The 23,581-nt window shown below is 36.9% G+C and overlaps 1 protein-coding gene across 1 annotated transcript in view; it reads right to left on the bottom strand.

The window, feature by feature from the left end:
- Positions 1-10,788: 10,788 nt before the first annotated feature.
- Positions 10,789-23,581, bottom strand: part of FAM240B (family with sequence similarity 240 member B) — a 28,516-nt gene continuing 15,723 nt past the window's right edge. Inside the window, exons 2-3 of the mRNA XM_059143253.1 lie at positions 22,422-22,567; positions 10,789-11,463 (exon numbers count right to left, since the gene is read on the bottom strand). Of these exons, the coding sequence (XP_058999236.1) occupies positions 11,370-11,463; positions 22,422-22,564 (237 nt within the window). The 5' untranslated portion in view covers positions 22,565-22,567 and the 3' untranslated portion in view covers positions 10,789-11,369. The remainder of the gene's footprint in view (positions 11,464-22,421; positions 22,568-23,581) is intronic.

The following is a 23,581-nucleotide window of genomic DNA, read 5'->3' as shown; positions in this document are numbered from 1 at the left end:
CCACCATGGTTTTGCTTTGAATTTCCCAATACAGTGAGGTTTAACACCCACTCTCTTCTATGTTCATTGGCCACCTGGGTATTGTCCCCCAAAAAGTACCTGTTCAGTTCTTTCTCATTTTCTCTGAAATTCTCTGCTCATCTCATGATTTTCAGGATATTCCAGAGTAAGACTTCTCTGTTATGCAGGACAAAATAACCACTTCAGTGCAAGACCTGATTCCTCATTCTCCCAAGTAATGTACTGAGACAAATTAAGACTCCAGTTTTGAAGTAGACCATGTACATTTTCTCAAGTGATCCTTCCAAAATTTCTATGAGGTAGAATTATTGTTCCTATTCTGAGGGTGAGAAAACCTGTTCTTACAGAAGTTAGCTAACATGTCTAAAAAGTGGCAGAACTGAGATTAGCTTTCAGATCTGCCTGACTCCAAAGCCCATGCACTTAATCCCCAGGCTCTACTAATAAAGACTTTATATTTGTGTCTTGGTCACAGTCCCAGCAAACAACACTTGAGGTTGTTTATGGATTGAGGTTTATGGATTTCTCTTCCTTTGTTAACCACTCTGAACCACTATTCCACACATTGGGATAGATACACATTGAATAGATACACATTGACTGTTGGCGTAAATACTGTGATATAATCCTAGAAAAAGTCTCAGAAGAGAATTATTATCAGGTCACACTTAGTAAAAAGTTAGCTCTAGTTAATCCTTTTTACTTTTTAAACAAAGTTTTAGTACTCAATCCTAAGTGTGACTGCATGTTCTCCCAATCATAAGCATGATGGGAAAGATCAATCATGAGAATTCAAGTGACATCTTCTGGGCCTCCCACTTGTCTACTCAGCAACATAGGGTCCCTGCTCTGTGCTGTATTTGGAGGAACTTATCTGAGTGCATGTGGCTGAGTTGGCTGATAGAAAAAACAAGAGAGATGTCAGACTCATGGTGTTTCATTGTATGTTCAATGTGGTACATAGGACAGGACAGTGGAAAATAGAAGGATAGAAAAGAAATATCTGACAAATGCCAACCAAAGAAAGCTGAATAGAAATATTAATATTAATATGAAAATAACTGTGACTTCTTTGCAGGCAGCAATCATTTCCAACTCCATCTGCCAGCCGCATTGTTAATCAGTGGCACTCACCCAGAGGATGAATCCTTGCACTCTGATTCATTTTTCAAAAGTTCTATAAGAAAGTTTAAGGTTCTTCCCTTCTGCTTTTGGATAAAGAAGGATAATGCCCTGCTGTGCCTGGACAATGTCCTAGTGTGAGGCAAGGAGAGAGGCTTAGCTTTGACTTGATCATGAGGTGTTGCCATTGATTGTTTTGCAGCAAGACTAGTTTCTCTTAAGACCTGGTGCTATTCACAACTGTGTTTATGATCAAATTTTCAGAGTCAGACATTATGTGTATTAAAAAAGAGGCAACAAGCTCCAAGTGGAGTAAACAGCAACAAGCAACAGCAACAGCAACAGACTTAATTATAGTTTCAACCTATTCCAGGAATGTGACCTTTTAATACTCAATCTGATATTTCCTCCTCAGCACTTGTGAGGTAATGTGAATGATACAAATCCTTCTGGACCATTCTACCCCAAGAGTCACCTGGGCCTGAAACAATCTTTTTTTTTTTTTCTTTTGTTAATAACTTCCTTGCACTATCCTCCTTCCTATATAAAACCTTCTATTTGTACAACTCTTCCAGCATCTTTGTGCTTGCTAGATGGAATGCTGCACAATTCATGAATCACTTAATAAAACCAATTAGGTCTTCAAATTCACTTGGTTGAATTTTGTGTTTTAACAGTCTTATATTTGGGGAGAAGAGGGACACTTTTTTGTTGACCTGGAAACAGAGATGGTAGAAGAATGACTGACTGGGACAGACATTTAGGAGGAAGGATTGTGGGGCTTTGCTTGGTGAACCCTCTTGGCAATACAGGGTGTCTGCAAATAAGTGAATACTGCAGAAAAAGGTTAATTGCTTGGTCTAAAATGTTCAGCTTGCTCTTCCTTTCCCTCTTACTTAATCAGAGAAAGAAGTGAGAAAAGTAAGTAAAGAGTTACAGATAAACTGGAGAGAAGGAGGGAAAGAATCTATGTTTAAAATGTTGATCCTTGAAAATTCAGTCTCTAGCACTGGGCCTTCCTGCACCATTGGGCCTCTGGGTAGGGTCTCTGAGGGAACCCTTCTTTGCACTGTATTCCTCAGAACACTTGAACTGGGTATATGCTACTATTTGAATTTTTAATATACTGAAATACATGTACAACTGCCCAACACTTGTTTTATGTTCTAGAGTGACTAGGACACTTTCACAGACATGGGTCAGCCAAGAGCAAGGGAGTAAACCCTTTTCCTGCCTTACTCTGGGGCAGGAGTCCCGTGTTGTTCCAATACCTGGGACACAAGTTTTGACACAAGTTTTGACACCTCTACGCACCATCTGTTTTGTTATTTGTTTATCGATGTAGAAAAGACATTAAGGTTCCAAACTGATGGTAAAGAAAGAATTCTTGAGACATATTTGGTGCAAAAAGGTGGCTTTATTAAAGCATGGAACAGGACCTGTGGCAGAAAGAGTTGCATTGGGGTCAGGAGGAGTGGCCCATTATATATATCAAGTTGGGAGGTGGTTAAGGATAATGTAAGTCTCTCAGGAATTTTGGAAACAAGCTTTACAGGACCTTGTAGAGGGTAATTCTTGTTACCTTAAAAATAAAATCTTAGTCATGGAACACTACATAAAAAACTAATGAAGTACTGTATGGTGACTAACATAATATAATAATAAAAAAATCTTAGTCATGAGACCCTTCAGATGTTTATTGGTGGGCCATATGCTTGGAGATGATGGCCAACATGTATCTTGGGGAGTAAGGAGATAAAGGAAGTTTCCAAAAGAATTCTTATGTGTTAAAGTAGGCTTATAGGATCCTGGATGGGTGTGGGGCTTTGGCTAGGATTTCCTTTTGCCCTTAGCAAAGTGTCAATATCAAGGCAGTTGTGTCCCCTAGAAGAATGTCACACTGCCTGTTTCAAGGACTAGTCAGTAGGTTGTAGGTAGTAAGGAAATTTAATATTTTTCTTCTGCCTTTGTTTTCCCATCATTTACCATTTATAAAAAATACTCTCCTTGTTAATTAATTGAATTTAAATAAAATATAAATATGCTTTTACTTAAGTAAATTTATTATTTTATTTAAAAAACCCTTTATATTTCTTTATACTCCTCATTCAGATTTTACCAATATATAAGGATGTATATACATCTATTAAGCATATTTGAAAAGCCTTTGACTACCATTGGTCTGATTGCCACATAGAAGGTACTGGTGAAAAAACAAAACAAAAAACAAAACAAAAACCTGAAAAGACTGGCTACCAATTGCAATCAAGTAAAGAGACCAAGGATACTGAAAACTGCACCTGGGGATGAACAAGGTTTTTAAGGAGCCAGTCCATATTTATTGCACTGGGCTTCAAGGAGGTATCTGAAGAGATGAGAATTTTCTCCTTGGGAGGAACTGTAACATATTTTGGGACTAGCCAAAAACAAAACAATGTTTAAAATACTGATTTCTTGGCAGAAGTTCAGAGGCAGCAGTGTCTGATCATTAAGCTTACCACCTCAAGAAGTACCCTTCTGAAATGCAATGCAGTTGTAAACAGCCCATCCTCTTGCCTACCTGCCTCTTCCTCTCTCAACCCAACAAAGCAGGATGTGTGGGATCTAGAATGCTCTGTATCTTCATTTACCCCAATTACTCAGTGTGCATATTCTAATAAAAAACTTCATCTCGAATGGCAACATTTTAAGAGTGTAAATTCCAAAAACACAAAAAGAGAATAGAGAAAAATATCCTGAATCAAAGTCCTGAACAAACCTCAACTGGAAGAGCAGACCCACGCTGCAGATGCACTGTGACCACAGTTTACACATGAAGAACCTCAACAGGCACTAAAACCAGTGTGGAGGTAAAAAGTCAAGGTGACCTTGACTCCCAGCTGACTCCTTTGATTTAATGGCTTAAACTATACCTTCCATTGTCACCTCCTGTCAACAGGCCTCCTGCCATAGCAGCAAGCAGTAGAGCATTATTTGCTCTCTGCTCTGCTGGGGTTGTATTTGGGGTATAAACACAAGTACAAATAGAATGGAGGGGGCTGTGCATTTGGTCAAGAAGATAAATTGATAAAGCAATAATAGAAGAAGTTCATTGTGGAATTTAATCCTAAAATGTTAATAGCTAACATTTATTGTAGACTTTTGATGCTTTAGGTGTTGTTCAAATATGTTGCAGCCCTCAGAAGTTGGTGATTTAGAGATGAAGGAACTAAGGCTCAGAAAGGTTAAGTGACTGGCTTAAAGTCTTCAGTTTGGAGGGTGTAGCTCAGGACTTTCACCTGGCAGATTTTGAGCTGTCTGGCATTTGCAAGCCCAGACCACATGGAACCACTGTAGAGTCTTGATGAATATTAGCATGTTAATTAGTCTGAGAAGTTCAGAAGTAAACACTTAAAAGCAAAGTTGTTCATAGTTCTTCAGCCCAGAGTTTCTCATACTTAGCTAACAATAAGCCCTTTGCCCCCACCTTTTTTTTTTTGAATTTTATTTTATTTTTTCAGTGTTCCCAAATTCATTGTTTATGGACCACACCCAGTGCTCCATGCAAATGAGCCCGCCCTCCATAATACCCACCACCAGTCTTACCCCATAGCCCCCAAACCCTCAGTTTGTTTCTCAGAGTCCACAGTTTCTCATGGTTTGTCTCCCCTCTGACTTCTCCCAACCCACCTCTCTTCTCCATCTCCCAATGCCTTCTATATTATTCTTTATGCTCCACAAATAAGTGAAACCATATGATAACTGACTCTCACTGACTCTCTGTCTTCCAGTCCCATCCATGTTGATACAAAAGTTGGGTATCTATCCTTTCTGATGTAGGCATAATATTCCATTGTATATATGGACCATCTCTTCTTTATCCATTCATCCATTGAAAGGCATCTTGGTTCTTTCCATAGTTTGGCCACTGTGGGCATTGCTGCTATGAACATTGACCCCACCCTTTAAAATGAGATTATTCTTCTGCAGAACAATAAGGAAGTAAACAAGGCCTCTGCAGGCATCTCTGTGCAGGTGTAGGAGGAATGTCTCTACCCAGGTGAAATGCTGACCTACTTATCTCCAAGTACTTACTCTTTGGCCAGCCAAGCTCCTGATGGTTGTTGGGCATGGGATTAGCCATGGAGACCAGGCAGCTGACCAGGATCCCTAAATGTCCCCTGACAGGGCCCTGGGGCCAGTGCCTGTATCCTGGAGGCCAGCCCCAGAGAAGGACTCTTTTGCTTATTCAAGACTTTTTTTAGTTATGGGAGAGAGAGAGAAAGAGAAAGAGAGACTGCAGTGATTTAAGACTGGAGGGGGAATGAGATGGTCATATATATATATATATATATATATATATGATGGTCATATATATATATATGATGGTCATATATATATATATATCAGCTCAAAAAGTCAAAGGATCCAGGGAATAAAGCTGGCTCCAGATCCATCAGAGTCCAGGGACCAAAATAAAGCCTCTCTCCACCATCTCTCAGCTTTGCCTTCCTTTGTATTGGTTTCGTTCTTGGGCAATACTCTCACTGAGGTGACTGATTTGATCCACAAGCTTTATCAGCTTTACTGCTGGCAGACCCTATAGATCCAACCCAGGCCCTGACCCTGCCTCTCCCTGGACCTATCAGGGTCATGGTCCATCCCAGAAACAATCTCTGACACTTTTTTGATCTGCCAGGTTTGTGTGATGGGCCTAGGTGTGTTGTTAGCCTTTTCTACCACTTGAAAGGTGGAGATCTGCATCTCCCCTGCTCCCATACAGCCTGTTTTCTAAGGGAAAGGGGGAATCAACACTAGCAAAGCAAAACCAATGGCTCCACTATTGTAGGGAAGATGGGGGGTTTCTATGAGCTATGAGTTGTCTATTTTAGGGCTCATCCTCTGTCCAAGCCGTTCCACTTTTTAGAGTTTATCTTAAGCAGGTAATTGGACAGATATAAAAAAACAAATTAAAAAAAAACAACAAGGGGCACTTGGGCTAAGCGACTGCCTTCAGCTCATGTCATGATACTGGAGTCCTGGGATCGAGTGCTGAATTGGGCTCCCTGCTTTGCAGGGAGTCTGCTTCTCCCTCTGACCAGCCCCCCTTCCCATGTTCTCTCTCTCTTTCTCATTCTCACTCTCTCTCGCAAATAAATAAATAAAATCTTTAAAACAAAACAAAACAAGAAAACCAAAAAGCTGCCAAGCTATCTAGATAGATAGATTATACTTACTAAAATGAAAAAGAAGTGAAAATGTAGAATGGCTATCAAAATAAAATTATTTAAATAAATTATTTACATCTGTTGGGGAGAATACATTTATTATACTCTCTAAGATCCTTCTATGGGCACCTGGGTGGCTCAGTTGGTTAACTGCCTGCCTTTGGCTCAAGTCATGATCCTGGGGTCCTGGGATCGAGTCCCACATCGGGCTCTCTGCTCAGCGGTGAGTCTACTTCTCCCCCTCCTTCTGTCTACCTCTCTCCCTACTTGTGCTCTCTCTCTCTGTGTCAAATAAATTTAGATTTTGTTTATTTAAAATCTTAAAAAAAAAATAAGAGCCTTCTAGCTAGACTAAGAATCAAGTTGACATGAACCAGATTAACAGGAGAAAATTAAAATAGTATACATTCAGGGAATCCACACAGTCATTTAATTCCAAAGACAGTCAGGCAACATAATGTTTTTATGAGCTAAGGAGAAGGACAGCATCTAAGGATATAAAGTTTAGGAAGACCATTAGCAGGAAGGTGAAAGAAGGTGTCTGGAAAATGAAGGGTGTCCAATTACATAGTTAAGTTTCTTAGGTAAAGAGGAATCTCTCTTAATAGCTATCATTCTAATATAGGTAGGCAGCTAAAGATGGAGGTAAAGAGGTTTTTCTGAACCTGCTTTTATTAAATTAATGTTTATTTGTGTATATATATATATAGTTTCAGAGCTAGAATTTTTAATGATTCATCAGTTGCTTGTTATGTAAAATGCCCTCCTTAATACCCATCACCCAATTATTCCTTGCCCCACCCATCTCCTCTCCAGCAACCCTCAGATTGTTTCCTAGAGTTCAGCATCTCTTTTGGTTTGCTTCCCTCTGTTTTCATCTTATTTTATTTTTCCTTCCCTTCCCTGTTTTGTTTCCTAAATTCCAGTGTGAGTGAAATCCTATGTTATTTGTCTATATCTGACTGACTTATTTCGCTTAGCATAATACCCTTTAGTTCCATCCACATCGTTGCAAATGGCAAGACTTCATTCTTTTTGATGGCTGAGTAATATTCTATTGTATGTATATGTGTAGGTATAGGTATATATGTACATATGTATATATATATACACATATGCACATATATAAATAAATGGTGTCATATATATGTATGTATCATATATATACATGTATATATACACATGTATCCATTTCTTTTCCATTATCCATTCATCTGTTGAGGGACATCTGGACTTTTTGTTTATTTTGACTATTGTGGAGATTTCTGCTATAAACATTGGGGTGCATGTGCCCCTCCAAATCACTATGTTTGTATCCTTTGAATAAATACCAAGTAGTGCAGTTGCTGGGTTGTAGGGTAGTTCTATTTTTAACTTTTTGAGGAAACGCCATACTGTTTTCTGGAGTGGCTGCACCAGTTTGCATTCCCACAAATGCTGTAATGCAGTTCCCCTCTGCATCCTTGCAACAGCTGTTGCTTCCTGACTAGTTCATTTTAGCTACTCTGATGGATGTTAGGTAGTAACTGATTGTGGTTTTGATTTGTATTTCCCTGATCCTGAATGATGTTCAGCATTTTTTCATGTGTTTCTTTGTCATTTATATGTATTCTCTGGAGAAAGGTCTGTTCATGTCTTCTCCCATTTCTTGACAGAAATTTTGGGGTTTGTGTGTTGACTTAGATAATTTCTTTATAGATTTTGGATATTAGCCCTTTAGATGTGCAAATATCTATAAGATGTGCAAATATCTTCTCCCATTCTGTAGGTTGTCCTTAGTTTTGTTGATTGTTTCCTTTGCTGTGAAAAAGATTTTTATCCTGATGAAGTCCCAATCACTAATTTTTGCTTTTGTTTCCCTTGCCTTTGGAGACATGTCTAGCAAGAAGTTGCTACAGCTAAGGCCAAAGATGTCGCTTCCTAGGTTCTCCTCTAGGATTTTGATGGATTCCTGTCTCACATTTAGGTCTTTCATCCACTTGGAATTTATTTTTGTGTATGGTGTAAACAAGTGGTCCAGTATCATTCTTCTGCATGTTGCTGTCCAGTTTTCTTAACACCATTTGTTGAAGAGACTCTTTTTCCATTGAATATGTCAAAGATTAGTTGGTCATAGAGTAGAGGGTCCATTGGTGGGTTCTATATTCCGTTCCAGTGATCTGTGTTTCTGTCTTTGTGCCAGTATCATACTGTCTTGATGATCACAACTTTGTAAAATAGCTTGAAGTCTGGCATTGTGATACCCCAGCTTTGGTTTTCTTTTTCAACATGCCTTTGGCTATTATTCAGGGTCTTTTTTGGTTTCATACAAATTTTTGGATTGTTTGTTCTAGCTCTATGAAAAATGCCAATGATATTTTGTTAGGGATTACACTGAATATGCAGATTGCTTTGGGTAGCACAGACATCTTAACAACATTTGGTCTTCCAATTCATGAGCACGGAATATTTTTCCATTCTTTTGTGTCATCCTGAATTTCTTTAATAAGTGTTCTATAGTTTTCAGAGCACAGATCTTTTAATACTTTTGTTAGGTTTATTCCTGAGTATCTTATGATTTGGGGTGTAATTCTAAATGGGATCAATTCCTTGATTTCTCTTCTGGCTCAGTGTATACAAATGCAACTGACCTCTGTGTGTTGATTTTGTATCCTGCCACTTTGCTGAATTCCTGTTTCATTTCTACCAGACTCCTAATGCAAAGGATAATCCAGGGGTTAGGTTTGACAATGTATAAATAGTTTATACACTTTGATGTAAAAGACAAACCTTAGAAAAATGGGTGGTCTGTTTGACTAAGCAATTCACAGACAAAAAAAAAAAAAAAAAATTAAACTAAAAAACAAATGACAAAAAAAAACCCACAACCAATCTCTAGGGGTCAAAGAAACCTAATGATATCATCCCTCAGACTAGAAAAAATGAAGAGCAGCTATGATGCTATAATGCTTATTCCTGGCAGTGATACGGGGAGAAGGGTAAACTCTAATTAACTGTTTGTTCAAATGGGAATTTGCCAGCCTTTCTGGAAAGCATTCTAGTATCATTTAAAAAGTAGGAACTACAATACTGTTTGTTCTCACTTCCAATTCCTGGGAATCTATTTTCTAGCACAGAACTAATAGAATAAATAAATTAGTAAATAAATACTCTTTGAATAAGAGTATTTGCTGCTACATTGTTTGAAGAACAAAATCTGAAAATTATGTGACTGTCCATCTCTAAAAGAATTGTTGGCTTTATTATGGAACAACTACATCAGGGTATAATATGATCACATTAAAAAATGGGAATTGGAGATAAACTGACCTAGCATTTATATGAGGAAGGTTGAGTCAGCAAAGCAAGATGTAGAGAAGTGTCATATGATCTTACTTTGTAAAATATTACCACACAAACAGTCACACAAAGCCTTTTAGATGTAGTGTGTGTGTGAGTATGCATGTGTATTTGTGAATGTCTGTGTCAATGTGTAAGTGTGGGTGTGAATGTGTGTGTCTGTACATACCTATGTGAACATGGGGAAAATACAGGAGGACTTATACCGGTTATTAACATGGTATGGGGTACAGGGGTTGCCAACGGTAGGGAATGGAAAAAAAGGGGGAAACAAGACAGTGAAAACAAGGAAAAACAGTTAATAAAAAATTAATAAAAGCACACCAAACTGTATGATATAATGATTTATGCACTTATATGAAATTATATAATGTGTGACCCTTACTCATTTTTTTATAGGTCTCAGCTTAAATATCAATTTCCCAGGGAACTTTCCCTGACCACTTTGTATTGTTAGGTAACATGATATGTATTCCCATCCTTCTTTGTCCTTACTAAAAATTTTTTTACTATTAGCCTCTTTCTCCAAACTTTGCTCAGATTTTCCTAGCTTTCGATTACTGTTTAAATGTTGTATCCAAATTGGATAAGAACCTGTAGCAGGGGTCTGGATCTCATAACTGTGGGGATATGGAATCACATCTCCAACCCTCTGGCCACCCCATGGTTCTCTTAGCTCTGAGAAGTCCTGTCAGTTTTCCAAGGGAAGAAGTTTATGTTGTTACCACAGGGTGTTAATGAGAGATGGATGTCTTTCCCAGCACTGTCTCAGGTTATCTCCCCTGGGTCCCTCTGGCCATCAGCATTCCTTCGTGCTCAGGGCCTCTGTACCTGTCCCCCAGAGAGGATTCTGTGGGCAGAAGAACTCTAGTTACTGTGATTGATAGAACCTGCCCAGCTCTGTGGTCATGCTCTGGAACTGAGAAGAGACTACAGTGTCTGAGAATGTGTCTCCAGAATGTGTCTGGGGACAGCTGGAGCTGACACTTGTTCTAACACCAGAGACTAACCAAAGCAGGCGTGAAAGAGTTAACACAGGGCACACTCCAGTGAGGGCACAACAGAGTTTATTAAACATTATCTTGTTTTATGTTTCTAATTAAATATGTTTATGAGAAAAAAATTCATATGAAGGGAAGAGAAAGATACTTAGTTCAATTCATTTTCAAACTGTATAGTTAATAAATTATTCTTTTTATAATAATAGCCTTATTTTTTTTTAAGTAGTTGCATTTCTGTATTCACAAAAAGCAGGACAGGAAGAAAAGATTGACTCTGTTTTTCCAGAAGATCCAGAGAAGCCAGATTCCCATCCAGGTCATTGCCCTTGGTAAGCTTAGATAAAACATTCAGATTTGAAAATGAAAAGAAAACATGGAAATAAATTACACTACATGGGTCTTTCAAACCTGGGGAGTGTTAATTCTAAGAGCTTTTTATATTAAATAACCTGAGCTTCCCTGTCACATTGCCTGTCACTCTGTCCTGTGCAGAGAGGATTGAGTTGGATAATGACTCCCATTAGCACTGGGGGAGGTTTCACATGTAAATCCCTTACAAATGGGAAAGCAAAGAGAGTATCCTGGTTAGTAAATCAACATAGCTTGGGTGTTAGATTTTTCTTCTAGAAGAGTGCCCTTGGTGGTTTGTTATCTTTGCAGTGGATGAAGCAGGCAGCTCTCAGCCCACTGTGCTTGCTTGCTTTTTCTTCTCATCAGGAGTGTCCAGCATCTGCAGCCTTTTCTCCAGTCTCTGTTTCCATTCTTCTCTGAGCCTGAGGGGAGAAAAATACAAGTGGTTAGTGCTTTTGTTTCCATATCTGCTGGTCCAATTGAGGTGGTTTTTTGTTTTGTTTTGTTTTTTTGTTTTTCCTTCTAACAAATATTTTTAAGAGAAACAAATGGATTTTACAAATTAATGAAGACAAAAATAGATAAATGATAAAAGTCTATGAATATATAGTTGTATGAAAATTTTTCCTTCCTAAACTGATGTGTGGATTCAGTGTAACATCAGACAAAATCCCAGAAAGAACTTTTTGGTAGATAAGCTGACTCTAAATTTTATATGGCAAGGCAAAAGGACTAGATTAGGAACAACTTTGAAGAAGAAAGTTGGAAGACTCACATTATTTTATTCTGTGACTTAAGAGGTTTTCATAATCAAGACAGTATGGCACTGGTGAAGGAACAGACAAATAGGTCAATGGAACAGAATAGAGTCCAGAAATAAATATACCCAAATACAGCCAATTGATTATTTACAAGAAACAAAGGCAATAGAGGAAAGATTTTTTTTTTTTTTTTAAACAAATGGTGTGGGGCGCCTGGGTGCCTGTCAGTTAAGTGTCTGCCTTCGGCTCAGGTCATGATCCCAGGGTCCTGGGATTGAGCCCCACACTGGGGTCCCTGCCCAGCAGGAAGCCTCCTTCTCCCTCTCTCACTCCCCCTGGTTGTATTTCCTCTCTCGCTGTGTCTTTCTCTGTCAAATAAATAAATAAAATCTTTAAAAAACAAACAAACAAACATGAAACGGTGCTGAAGCATCATACATTCATATTTTTAAAAATGGACTTTAGGAGTGTCTGGGTGGCTCCGTCAGTTAAGCTTCTGTCTTTGGCTTGGGTTATAATCTCGGGGGCCTGGGATCGAACCCCACATCAGGCTCCCTGCTTCTTTTTTTCCTTCTGCCCCTCTTCTCCCCTCTCCCCGCTTGTGCTCTCTGCTCTCTCTCTCAAGTAAATGGATGAAATCTTAAAAAAAAAAATGGACTTTAATCCATATCCACATCTTACACAAAATTAACTCAAAATGGATCATAGACCTAAATATAAAATGTAAGACTAAGACTTCTAAAAAAAAACCCCACAAAATAACATCTCCATTATTTCCCTTGGGTTAGGGGAAAAATTCTTAGCTACAACACAAAAAGCATAATTCATTGAAAAAAGAAAACCTGGATTTTTATAAAAATTAAAAATTTGTTCTGTGAGGCACTATAAAAGGGAATAAAAGGCAAGCCATAAGTGAAGAACATATTTGCAAATCACAAATCCATTAAGAGACTTGTTTCTAGAATATATAAAGTTCAAACTAAATGTTAAGAAAATAAACAATGTAATGGGCAAAAAATTTGAACAAACATTTGGCCAAAGAAGTTGTATGGATGGTAAATAAGCACATAAAATTAATAAATAAAATAAAATAAATAAATTAATAATATAAATATTTTAATATTTATAAATAATAAATAATATAAATATTTTATTTTAATAAATAAAATAAAATTAATTAATAAAATTGATACTTAGCATAACTAGGAAAATGAAAATTAAACTACAATGAGGTAACACTGGCCTCATAGAATGACCCAAACAAAAAAGGAAAACAACAAAAAGAGTCCCTTCTTAATCCTCTCCTCCCAAAAAAAACCCAACAAAATTTTAAAAACCTTCACAACAAAACTCAAATCAAGTGTTGGTCAGGATGTTGAGTAAGTGAAATTCTTTTACATTGTGGTAGAAATACAAAATGGTATAGTCAGTTGGGAAAATAGTTTGGCATTTACCATATGACCCAGCAATCTTAATCCTGGGTATAGACTCAAGAGAAACAGAGACTTATGTTCCACAGAAATCTGTATGCAAATGTTTACAGCAATTTTATTCGTAATCATCGAAAACCAGAAATGACCCTAATGTCCTTCCAGTGGGGAGTGGATCACCAAACTGCGATACATCCACACAACAGAATAATACTCAGCAACGATGAGGAATAGGCAACTGATATGCACAACAATAATTAATCCCAAATACATTTTGCTGAGTGAGAAAAGCCAGACTCAAGAGACTACATATTATATACTTCATTTATGGAATTCTGGAAAAAGCAAAACTATAGGGGTAAAGAACAGATCATTGGTTGCCAGGGATTAGAAAGTAATGGAGGAATTGACCACAAAGGAGCAGCATGTGGGGATTTTTCAGAGTGATGGGACTATACTGTATCTTGATTGTGGTAATTACATGACTCTAAGCATCTGTCAAAAACTCACAGAACTGTATGTACACATGAAAAGAAATGCATGGTGCTTACAAATCAATTGAGAAAAAGAAAATCTATAGTAAAATGGGCAGAGGATATTAAATGGCTGCACCAGAAGAAGAAATCCAGCTGTTTCTTATACATATAAAAAGATTTAATCTAAACTTGTAATTAATTAAATTCAGTTTAATTCTGGAACACTGAAAAGAAATTAAAAAAATTCAGTTTAAAACAGTGAGATGCCATTTTTTACCTGTCAGATTAACAATGATTAAGAGTTTGACAACACACAGTGTGAGCAACTATAAAAATTGGCACTCCCATACTCAGGTTGTGAGTTTAAATTAATACAACATCTTTGCAAAACAAGAAGTCAGGAAGTCAAAATTTAAAAAAACAACAAAGAACTCATCTTTTGACTTTAGATTTTCATTTTTATGAACTTATTCCATAATTCTTATCCGTGTATGCAAAAATGTATGTGCAAGTATTCTTTTTAGAACATTTAGAACAGCCAGAAAATGAAAAACAACCGGTGTTCTTTGATGTGATTGATTGAATCAATTGTTAACATCATTATAACGGAAAGCATTAAAGAAGAACTGGTTGCACTTATGTAGAAAAGCTTCCAGGTAAGTTTAAAAAAAAAAAAAAAGTGCAAATTAGTGAAGATAGTATAGTCTCATTTTGCATAAAAATATAGCACACATATTTATTTGCTTATTCAAATTGAAGCTTTGGAGAAAGGTATACAAAGAACTTGACAGCTTTCCCTGGACAGCAGGTCTAGGAGCCTAAGTAAGAAGGATACTCACTTCTAATTATATGACTTTTTGTGATACTTGAATTAAAAAAGTATATACATATGTATGTATGTGTGTGTATATATATATGCACTTGTGTTCATTACATAGATATAAAAATAACCAAAATGAAAAGATTGGGTAAATATTATTAGTTTACTAGAGCAGCCATAACAAAATAACATAGTCTGGGGGTCTTAAACAACAGAAATTTATTTTCTCATAGCTCTGGAGACTGGAAGTCCTTGATCAAGGTGTCAGTAGATTTGGTTTTCTCTCAATGCCTCTCTCCTTTGCTTGCAGATAGATGGCCTTTTTGCTTCATTCTCATGTGGCCTTTCCTCTGGGTGTGTACCCATTCCTGGTGTCCCTTCGTGCATCCTAATCTCCTCTTCTTATAAGGACATTAATCAGATTGGATCATGCAGACGCTAAAGTTCTCCTTTAAGCAGGTCACCTCTCTTAAAGGCCCTATAAACAAATACAGTCACATTCTGAGATACCAGGGGTTAGGACTTTAGCATGAATTTGAGGGGATACAATTCAGTTCATAACATTGCTAAAGCAAAGTAATGCATGCTTATTGCAGGGAAATCAGAATATATGAAGAAGAATTTAAAAATTTGGATTTAATCTTAATTTTTCACCCTTATAAATAGTCCTAAAATGAGTATAATAATGCTTAATACTCTCTTAATATACCTGTCTATTTTCCTTGGAGAATTCCTAGAGAAAAGTAAGTTAGAGGGTATAAGTATTTTGAAGGCTTTAGGCACCTACTACTAATGGATTTCTGGAAGATTCTCACTTAAAACTCTGCTCAATTATAGACCCAGGAAAGAATTTAAAGACTATGGAGTATCTGGCTGTTGTTAGTTAGAGTTGTTGCTTAAGCACATTAGCAACCAAGAATTGAAAGTTGAAAATAATGTTGAAAATAATGTTAAGACATTGGTTATATCCTCATTCTACCTCAAATTAAATTAAAGTGATTGACATAAAAATAACAGTTTACTTGTTTAAAGGGGAGATAAAACATGGAATGGCTGTTCTCTTGTAGCCAGGCAGTTGCCCCACAGCTTTTTGCACACTTTACTTGGGAAGTGATGATTTATTGAGCTTATATGACCTTCTGTTGATATCCACCTTTTAGTAATTTTCACAAGTTGTTATTTCTTCATTATGCTTATTAAGTATGTACCTTCTATTTCAACTTGCAACCAATCTTTAGGTTCACAAGCTCCCCTTATTAAGGATTTCTGAAAGGTTCTTTAAATAAATTTGCCTCCAAAGTTACATGACTTTTGTCTCTGAGATCTTTTAAAGTTCACTAATGACTGACTATTTGTTTTTAAATAAATTGCTATCTGTGTATTTCATGGAACTGGATGAAATTCTTACTGTGATATGAACTCATTCACTAATTAAAGGGACTTTACTTTTTCTGGATGTAGTGGGCATGAAAATGTGTCACTGAGAGATGCTGCTGTGGGGAGCATAGCTGACCCCATCTGCAGCTACTTCCCATCTACATCTGCTCCAAGCATTTGCACCAAGGTCAAACTTTTCTTGGGCTACTCTCAGCCAGTGACTGAGCACAGCAGAGGTACCAATGCAGGCCTCTTTCTGCAAGATACAGAGCTTCTTTGAACAGTTGCCTTTGGCTCAGGGACTTCCCATTAGTCTGGCCAAAACTTTATTAGGTTTGCCCTGATGCCTAACCCAGTTCCACTTGCTTCCCTTTCTCTGACTCTCCTTAATTTCTCTGACTCTTCTTAGGGGTGTGAGGATAATTCTTAATTTTTTAGGGATTTTGTAAGCTCATTATTATATATAAACATTACTAAAAGTAAACTGTAAAGTTACAATTAAATTATATTAATTTTAATCTATTAAATTTATTAATACTATTAATTTAATATTATATTAATTTTATTAAAAACAGTAATAACTGTGAAATTCACTTTCTAGTTATTTTACTGCATTTTACAATAATCTGTTATCTTCAGGTTATTTAGGCCTATTATCTTTAAATGGTGAAATTATTATATGATGGAGTGCCATTGCCTTCTCAACTCATCTTCACTGATGTCACATCGATAGCTTGAAATAAACCATTTACAACATGGATGTTGGCAAAGACTATAAATCTGGCCAGTTGCCCGTGTTTGTAAATAAATAAAGTTTCTTTGAAATATAGTTCTGACCCTTTGTTTACATATTGTCTAAGGCTGCTTTCACATGACAGTGACAGAACTGAGTAGATGCAACAGAGACCACATGCTCCCCCTCAAAATTTATGAACTTGTCCTTATAAAAAATATTTATTGACCCCTCATCTAGACTTTTAAAGTGATGAAGACAATTTTAATATTGCAGATTAAATTTAGAACTGTGCTGTGTGTATAGCTATTACATTATAAATATCAAACAAATAAATCATTACATACATATAAGTTGTGTAAATATTCTTTCAGTACTAGAAAACTATCCTTGATGATCTAACTTATTTGTTAAATTAATAGTAATGAAAAGCTCATCCAATTTTGTCAAATTGTGGTTGAACTGCAACTATAGATTGGCTGTAGATGAAAGAGGTTGGCATAAACCGATAAAAGCATACTATGAAAATCAGTAGGTATATGGAATTTATAATAAAGAACATTGCATATTTTCTTAATATTTGTAAATGTGTGCTACACATGCTTTATACCTGTGAAATTTATGATAAACTTACGTAGGTATATACACATGTACATTTTTTCCACAGAGAGCCAGTTTTTAAACATTTGTTAGTACACCACAACTTCCTCCCTACTTTTCTCTCACAGGTGTTTCCCCCAATAAATATCATACCCATCAAATCTTGCCCTCTGCTTCTCACAAAATTAATGTATTTGGAATGATAAATTTATTCTAGGAACAGAGCTTAGGAATTTGGGGTTCATAATACATTTATGCACTTTTTATGACAGCTATAACACTATTTATTGCCAGATGGCAAAGGATTCAGATAGAGCTACCTACCCAAGTTCTCTTTAAATCTTGTTTTCTGAATATTTAGACTGTTTGCTGCCCCTTTCTGATCAACATTATTTATCACTGTGTTGCTGCCATTTATCTTGGGTTCTCAGTAAAGTGGTGAATATAAGTGCATATACAGACCTTTTATTTTGTAGTAAGAAAGGTCAATATGAGAAAGGTAAAGCTCAAAAATTGGTACAGATTGAGATACAGTAGAGGAGCAATACAACTGGCATTTGAAACTTGAAGATAACATTTTCTCTTAATCCTACAAATATTGACCTCACTTTTCAAATGGAGACCAAACAAAATTTACTATTTATTATTCTAGATTCATCTGATTCATCTGGAGGAGTTGTAGTTAATATATAGGATCACAGATTCTCCCTGGTAAGTTTGGGGTTTGACTAGAAAGCATGATTTTTTTCTGAGATTCTTAAACTAGAATTGTAACATCCTCACTGGAAAGCAGTGAAGAGAAGCTGGGACAAAATCAGATTTTTTCTATCATGTATGAGGCACTAAATATGTGTATCAGTTTGGATGCTCCAAGAAGCAGACTTGGAGGAATCACCCATGAAAAATAAAGGTGAAGAATGAATTGAAGTAGTCAGGCAGTCTTCAGACTTCCATGCTGGCCTGATCCCTGTGGAAAGAGAGGGAGGAAAAAAAAAATTGTGGGGATGAAGAGCTCCAACCCACAGTACAGTGCTAAAAAAGCTGGGGCTAGGTTGAGGGGGAGGCCCTGGGCAAGGTGCCTAGCAAAGGAGCTGTGTCATGCAGGAACTGCCCAGAACTAGTTTCCTCTGCCATGCTCAGTCTGGGTTAAGTTTGGCCTTAACTCAAGCTCAGTGATGGATCCAGAAGGGTGGCAGCTAGAGCTCTCTGCCAGCCCTGTGTCCCATTGCAAGCTACCTTGAAGGAGCTCTGAATAGAGTACTTCTGTGGTTACTACAATATGTAGAGTAGTAAATAATTCCAGTCATCAAAGAGTTTATAGTTTATTGAGTTCTTGATCTCCCATTTCGAATCTTGGTACTTCATTACAATCTCTGTACTTTTGTTTGAATATGAAAGGTCAGACAATGATTTTGCCACTTCTATTCCAGTAGAATAACAGATATACCTTTATACTAGTTTTTCCTTAGTAAGGAGAGATGGGCTTGATCCTGGTTTCCTTGTGACCTGAAGCTCACTGGCCTGATTGTGGGGCAGAGCTCCAATAACCAACACAGGATGACAGCCTTGGCATAATGATTTGAACAAGTCAGTTTACTAATCACATTCCCCACCTCAGTTTGAATGAAAAAACTGAATTTTTTTCTCAGTGGTGCTCTTTCTATACTAAATCTTATTTTATAACAGATTTAGGATAATGATTTCATCCGGCTAGGAGATTATGAGTTGGATATTTTGTTACCTGCGGCTGAAAGCATCCTGAATGACACAACTGATAAGCAGAAATCAAGCAGAGGGAGAGGAGTGGTCCTGAAGTGACCACTCAAGTCCTCCAGATTTAATATCTACCTGATGCTGTGAATTCTGTTATATTCTGAAGAGGTATTTTGAAACCATATTTATACTAAAACACTATTTTTTTAAAATATAAGGCCTGCACAATTTCTCAGTTATAGCTGCAGGCTGATCATTTACACTTAGGTGTCCATGTCATTTATCATCTAAACTGAAATACTTTTAAAATAAAAGGGCAAATCATAGTCTGTAATTATAATAAATGATAGGTGTTTACCTGGACTGTCCCCCAAACAAGGAGGTTTGGTCATCACACCTATACTGCATCAAATTGTCTCCATCAGTTATTTGCAAACAGTTTTCAACTTATCTATTGACCAATCCTATTCCTCTTGCATTGCTTCTTTCTGGCCACACTCAGAGGAAGTAAGGGGTTTATGTTTCTGGGGTCATTCATCTTGCTTCATGATCTCACCTCCAAGGCTTCTGCCAGCTACATCAGTTACCAGATTCTCTGCAGCTCTGTCTGAATTCTTCTGTGCAGTAGTGTGCTAACAAGCATGTCTGTTTCCTCTCTACCCAGCTTTGGCACAAGTCTTGCTTGTTAGACCAGCAGAGAATATAAGGAAATATTGATTTTGTTCTACCAGAAAAGGGACTGGTGGAGAATTTTAGGGTTTTTGTCTTCTAGTGTTCACTTAGAACATTTCTGTATTACATAATGGCTTGAATTTGCCTTTTATAAGTGGAGAATAGAATAAAAAATAGTGTATTATGTATGTATGTTGGGAGTGTGTACTTATGTATAGTGGAGTATGGGGAAGTATAGGTCACAGGGCTAGGATAGGGACGTTGGGGTTTATGGCATTCATTGGTCTGCAAGTATATGTTGGAAGGTACACTATTATTCTGTTTCAAACTGTTTGCTCAGATCAGCAGGATTTAAACCAATATTCCAACATTCTAGTTTTGGTGTGAAAAATAAATCTGGGATGACAAAACCACTAGTTTTCATTCACTGTTAACCAAAATAAGAAAGCTTTTGAGTTTTTTAATCCATAGTTGATAAGAGAAATAGCTTTGGTAAGTGAGACTCCAGAACAGATTGGAGAACCCCAGGAAGTTGCCTCTATTCCCCTGTCCCTTAAGATTTTCAATGCAGAGGCTCTGTTCACATATTTAAACATTTATTTGTGGGACACAATGATGAAATGTTTCATGATGAGCACATTTTGAAGATTTATTCTGTTTGTTATAGAAGGGAGAGAAAACTGCCCCAACTTGGAAGGGGTCATTTCTAGGCCACATGGGAATCCGGAGAATTATTTGTTTAACTTATTTTAAAATTTAAAAAATTATTTAATTATTTGTAAATGCATTTGTTCCATGGACCATTTGCAATTGGTTGTCTTTTTCATAACTTTATTTTGCCTAATTACAAAATGGCAGAACACCTTTGTAGAAACTTTGGAAAAACTGGGGGGGGGGCTTATACACTAAAATCTGTCATTCCACCAATCAAAATTAATTGTTCTTATTATCTTAGTGTATTTTATTTTAATCTTTTTCTTGCATATACAGATAGATTGTGTATATATTCTGATAAAAATAAAATATTACAAATTATGCTTCTAATTCCATATCTTGAGAGTTCTGGAAGGGAAAATATACAAAGAGTTCATGCTGGGATTTGGCTCTCACTGGCTTGTGGTCCAAGACTTGGAGGCTAGAAGAAGGCAGGAACCACACAACTGACTTTCCTCACTCCCCTGGAGTCACCAGGACTGGATGCTCTAATATGCGACTCTTCTGCATGTAGAAAAGCCTGATTTAGCTTGCTGGATAAACAGGAATGTAGCTAGAATGGTGGCAGAGCTCTTCTTTGGCTATGGAGAGAAGTTATTTCTCCTCCAGAGCTAATAAAGATTTTTAGAAGTTAATGTTGATTCAACACATGTGAATTACATGTTTTCAGCTCAGCATGATCAGAAACATGAAGGCTTAGTGCCTTGTGACTAGCAGAATACTCAGCTGCCACTAAATTGTGAGTAGGCATCTTAGCAAAACAGACAGCCTCACTGGGCTGTTTCCCATTTTAGGGAGAGAACCCAGGTAGTTTCTCAAACAGTGAGTTGTTCTGTCTGTTCCAAAGCTTTGCACATGGGAAGGCAGGTGCTGGCTCTTTTATTCAGAGTAATGTTGACACATGTGACCTCATGTAAGTATATGTTTCCCTTCAGCAGATTCCTTGGCAAGAATATCAAGTTTACTTGCCAAAGAGAAGAAGACCACATTTTCCTCTCCCCAGAATATTAATATATATCATCCCAAATGTAATATCTTTTATACTTATATATGTTGACCTAACCTTGAAATTTAGTGTACCTCATGTGCTGGGGATTGCAACAGAGGAGAGGTGAGGAAAACAAAATTTCAGTTTATCAAGATATAAATAACAGAATCTCATTTTTATTGATCTATAAAAAGGCTTATCCTTATCTATAAGTCACTGGTTCTCAATAAAGAGTGACTTTGCCCTCTAGGCAATATTTGGTAACATCAGCAGATATTTTTGTTGTCGTAATGAGTAGGGGAGTCCTACTGGACTGTAATGGTTTGAGGGATGTTGCTAAACATCTTACAAAGCACAGGACCCCCCCCCCAAGAATTATCTGGCTCTAAATATCAAAGTGCTAGGTTGAAAAACCCTGGTATAGGTGGTGGAAAGACGGAATAAGTATATTAACTAATCATGTCTTGAATTTTCCATACTTTATGATGTTTTGACATCTTAAGAAACTTGCTGGCCATGGAAAGGACTAGCCTTTTCTTAGAGCTACCAAAGGCTTGCTGTGAACATGTCAACTAATCCTGCGTCTGGGCCCCAATGACCTCTAACTCTCACATATGAAGCCATATTTCCCCTTTCCTAAATTATCCCAGGGCTAGGTACCAGACAACTAGAAACCACATTGGTAGCCCAAAGCCCTCTGAGATGATTCAAATTAGCTAACTGTTTACTCTGACTTGCCTTTTGTTCAGAAACTCCAGTAAAAGTTCTGGCTTAGATTTCCACCATGCTTCTGTCTTTTGACAACTGGGCAAGATCTGGTGCTTCCTCTGTGGCCCTGCATGGTATGTGGTAACCCTTTCTCTGAGACCCGTGAATATAATAAACTTCTTCTGGGTACTGTTTTCCTTTCTTTTCATGACCTCACTGACTTTACCATATCATATTGAATAATTGCATTCTTATAAGAGTGATAATGAAAATAATTCAGTCTCCCATCTTCACATCTGGTATATTTCTACAGAAAATTCAATCAAACAAATTTAATAATAATGCATTGCATTATTATTAAAAAATAATAGAGAAATAATCCACATACTTTCTCAGGGCGCTCCTTCCCTGACGATCTTCCTCCAGTTCCCTGTAACAAGTCTGTTTGCTAATTTCTTTTTCCCAGAAGCTTTTGAGCTCATGACAAGTTTCACAGCAGAAGACTTCTCGACGAATATATTGATTGTTCATCCCCTGAAAAACAAAAGAAAAAAAAAATCCCAGTCTAATTTTGGAGTGATGAAATGTGTGTTTGAATCCAGCCCCTGCCACTTACACTTTTTCTTTTAAAGTTTCTTTTCTTTTCTTTTTAAAGATTTTATTTATGTACTTGACAGAGGTCACAAGTAGGCAAAGAGGCAGGCAGGGGGAGTGGAAGTGGGCTTCCTGCTGAGCAGAGAGCCCAATGAGGGGCTGGATCTGAGGACCCTGAGACCATGACCTGAGCTGAAGGCAGAGGCTTAACCCACTGAGCCACCCAGGTGCCCCCCACTTATACTTTTTGTGATTATAGACGAATTGCACAGTCACCATGATTTTGTTTTCTCAACTGCAAATGGGGATAATAATGGTTCTGTCAGAAAATATAGTAAAAAATTGAAATGAATGAAATTTAAAAAGATGTTTAATAACCTTACAGATTATCTGATTCTACAAGGGGCCTGCCCCTTTTATTGCCTTTGAGCTCCTTTACAACTCTGAAAGTATAGAAAAAATATGATTCTTGAACATAGAGATTCAAATAAATTTTGTCTAGGGTAATGCAAATGATAGCTGTGTGGATACCAAATAATTTTAATCTATTTCTAAATTCACTTCAGTATTTGTGATAGCTTACATATGTGCTTTTTAAAAATTCTTTTTGAATTAGTTCTAACTAATTCTTTTTGAATTAGTTCTAACTTATCATTAATAAGTTAAATAAATATTTGACTCATGTTCATTTTATATTTGTATGATAGTTATGATTTTAACTTAAAGAAACGATTCTTAACAGTTACTTCACAGTTGTGTGTATGTATACCAAATGAAATATACGTCAGAAGCTCTAAACACAGTATATGACAGATAGGTAATCAACAGATGTTATACCCTTTCCATCTTTCCTCACAGATAACAATAACCTTTACCATTTATTGAGCACATAATATGTGATAGGCCTTCTATACACACTTGCATTTAATCCTCCTTGCAACTCTGGGAACTGGG

The sequence above is a fragment of the Mustela lutreola genome, chromosome 12 (genome assembly GCF_030435805.1).
Source record: "Mustela lutreola isolate mMusLut2 chromosome 12, mMusLut2.pri, whole genome shotgun sequence".
Taxonomy (NCBI): Eukaryota; Metazoa; Chordata; class Mammalia; order Carnivora; family Mustelidae; genus Mustela; species Mustela lutreola.
Note: the sequence above shows the minus strand (reverse complement) of the source record. Positions and strands in the feature narration are given on the sequence as shown.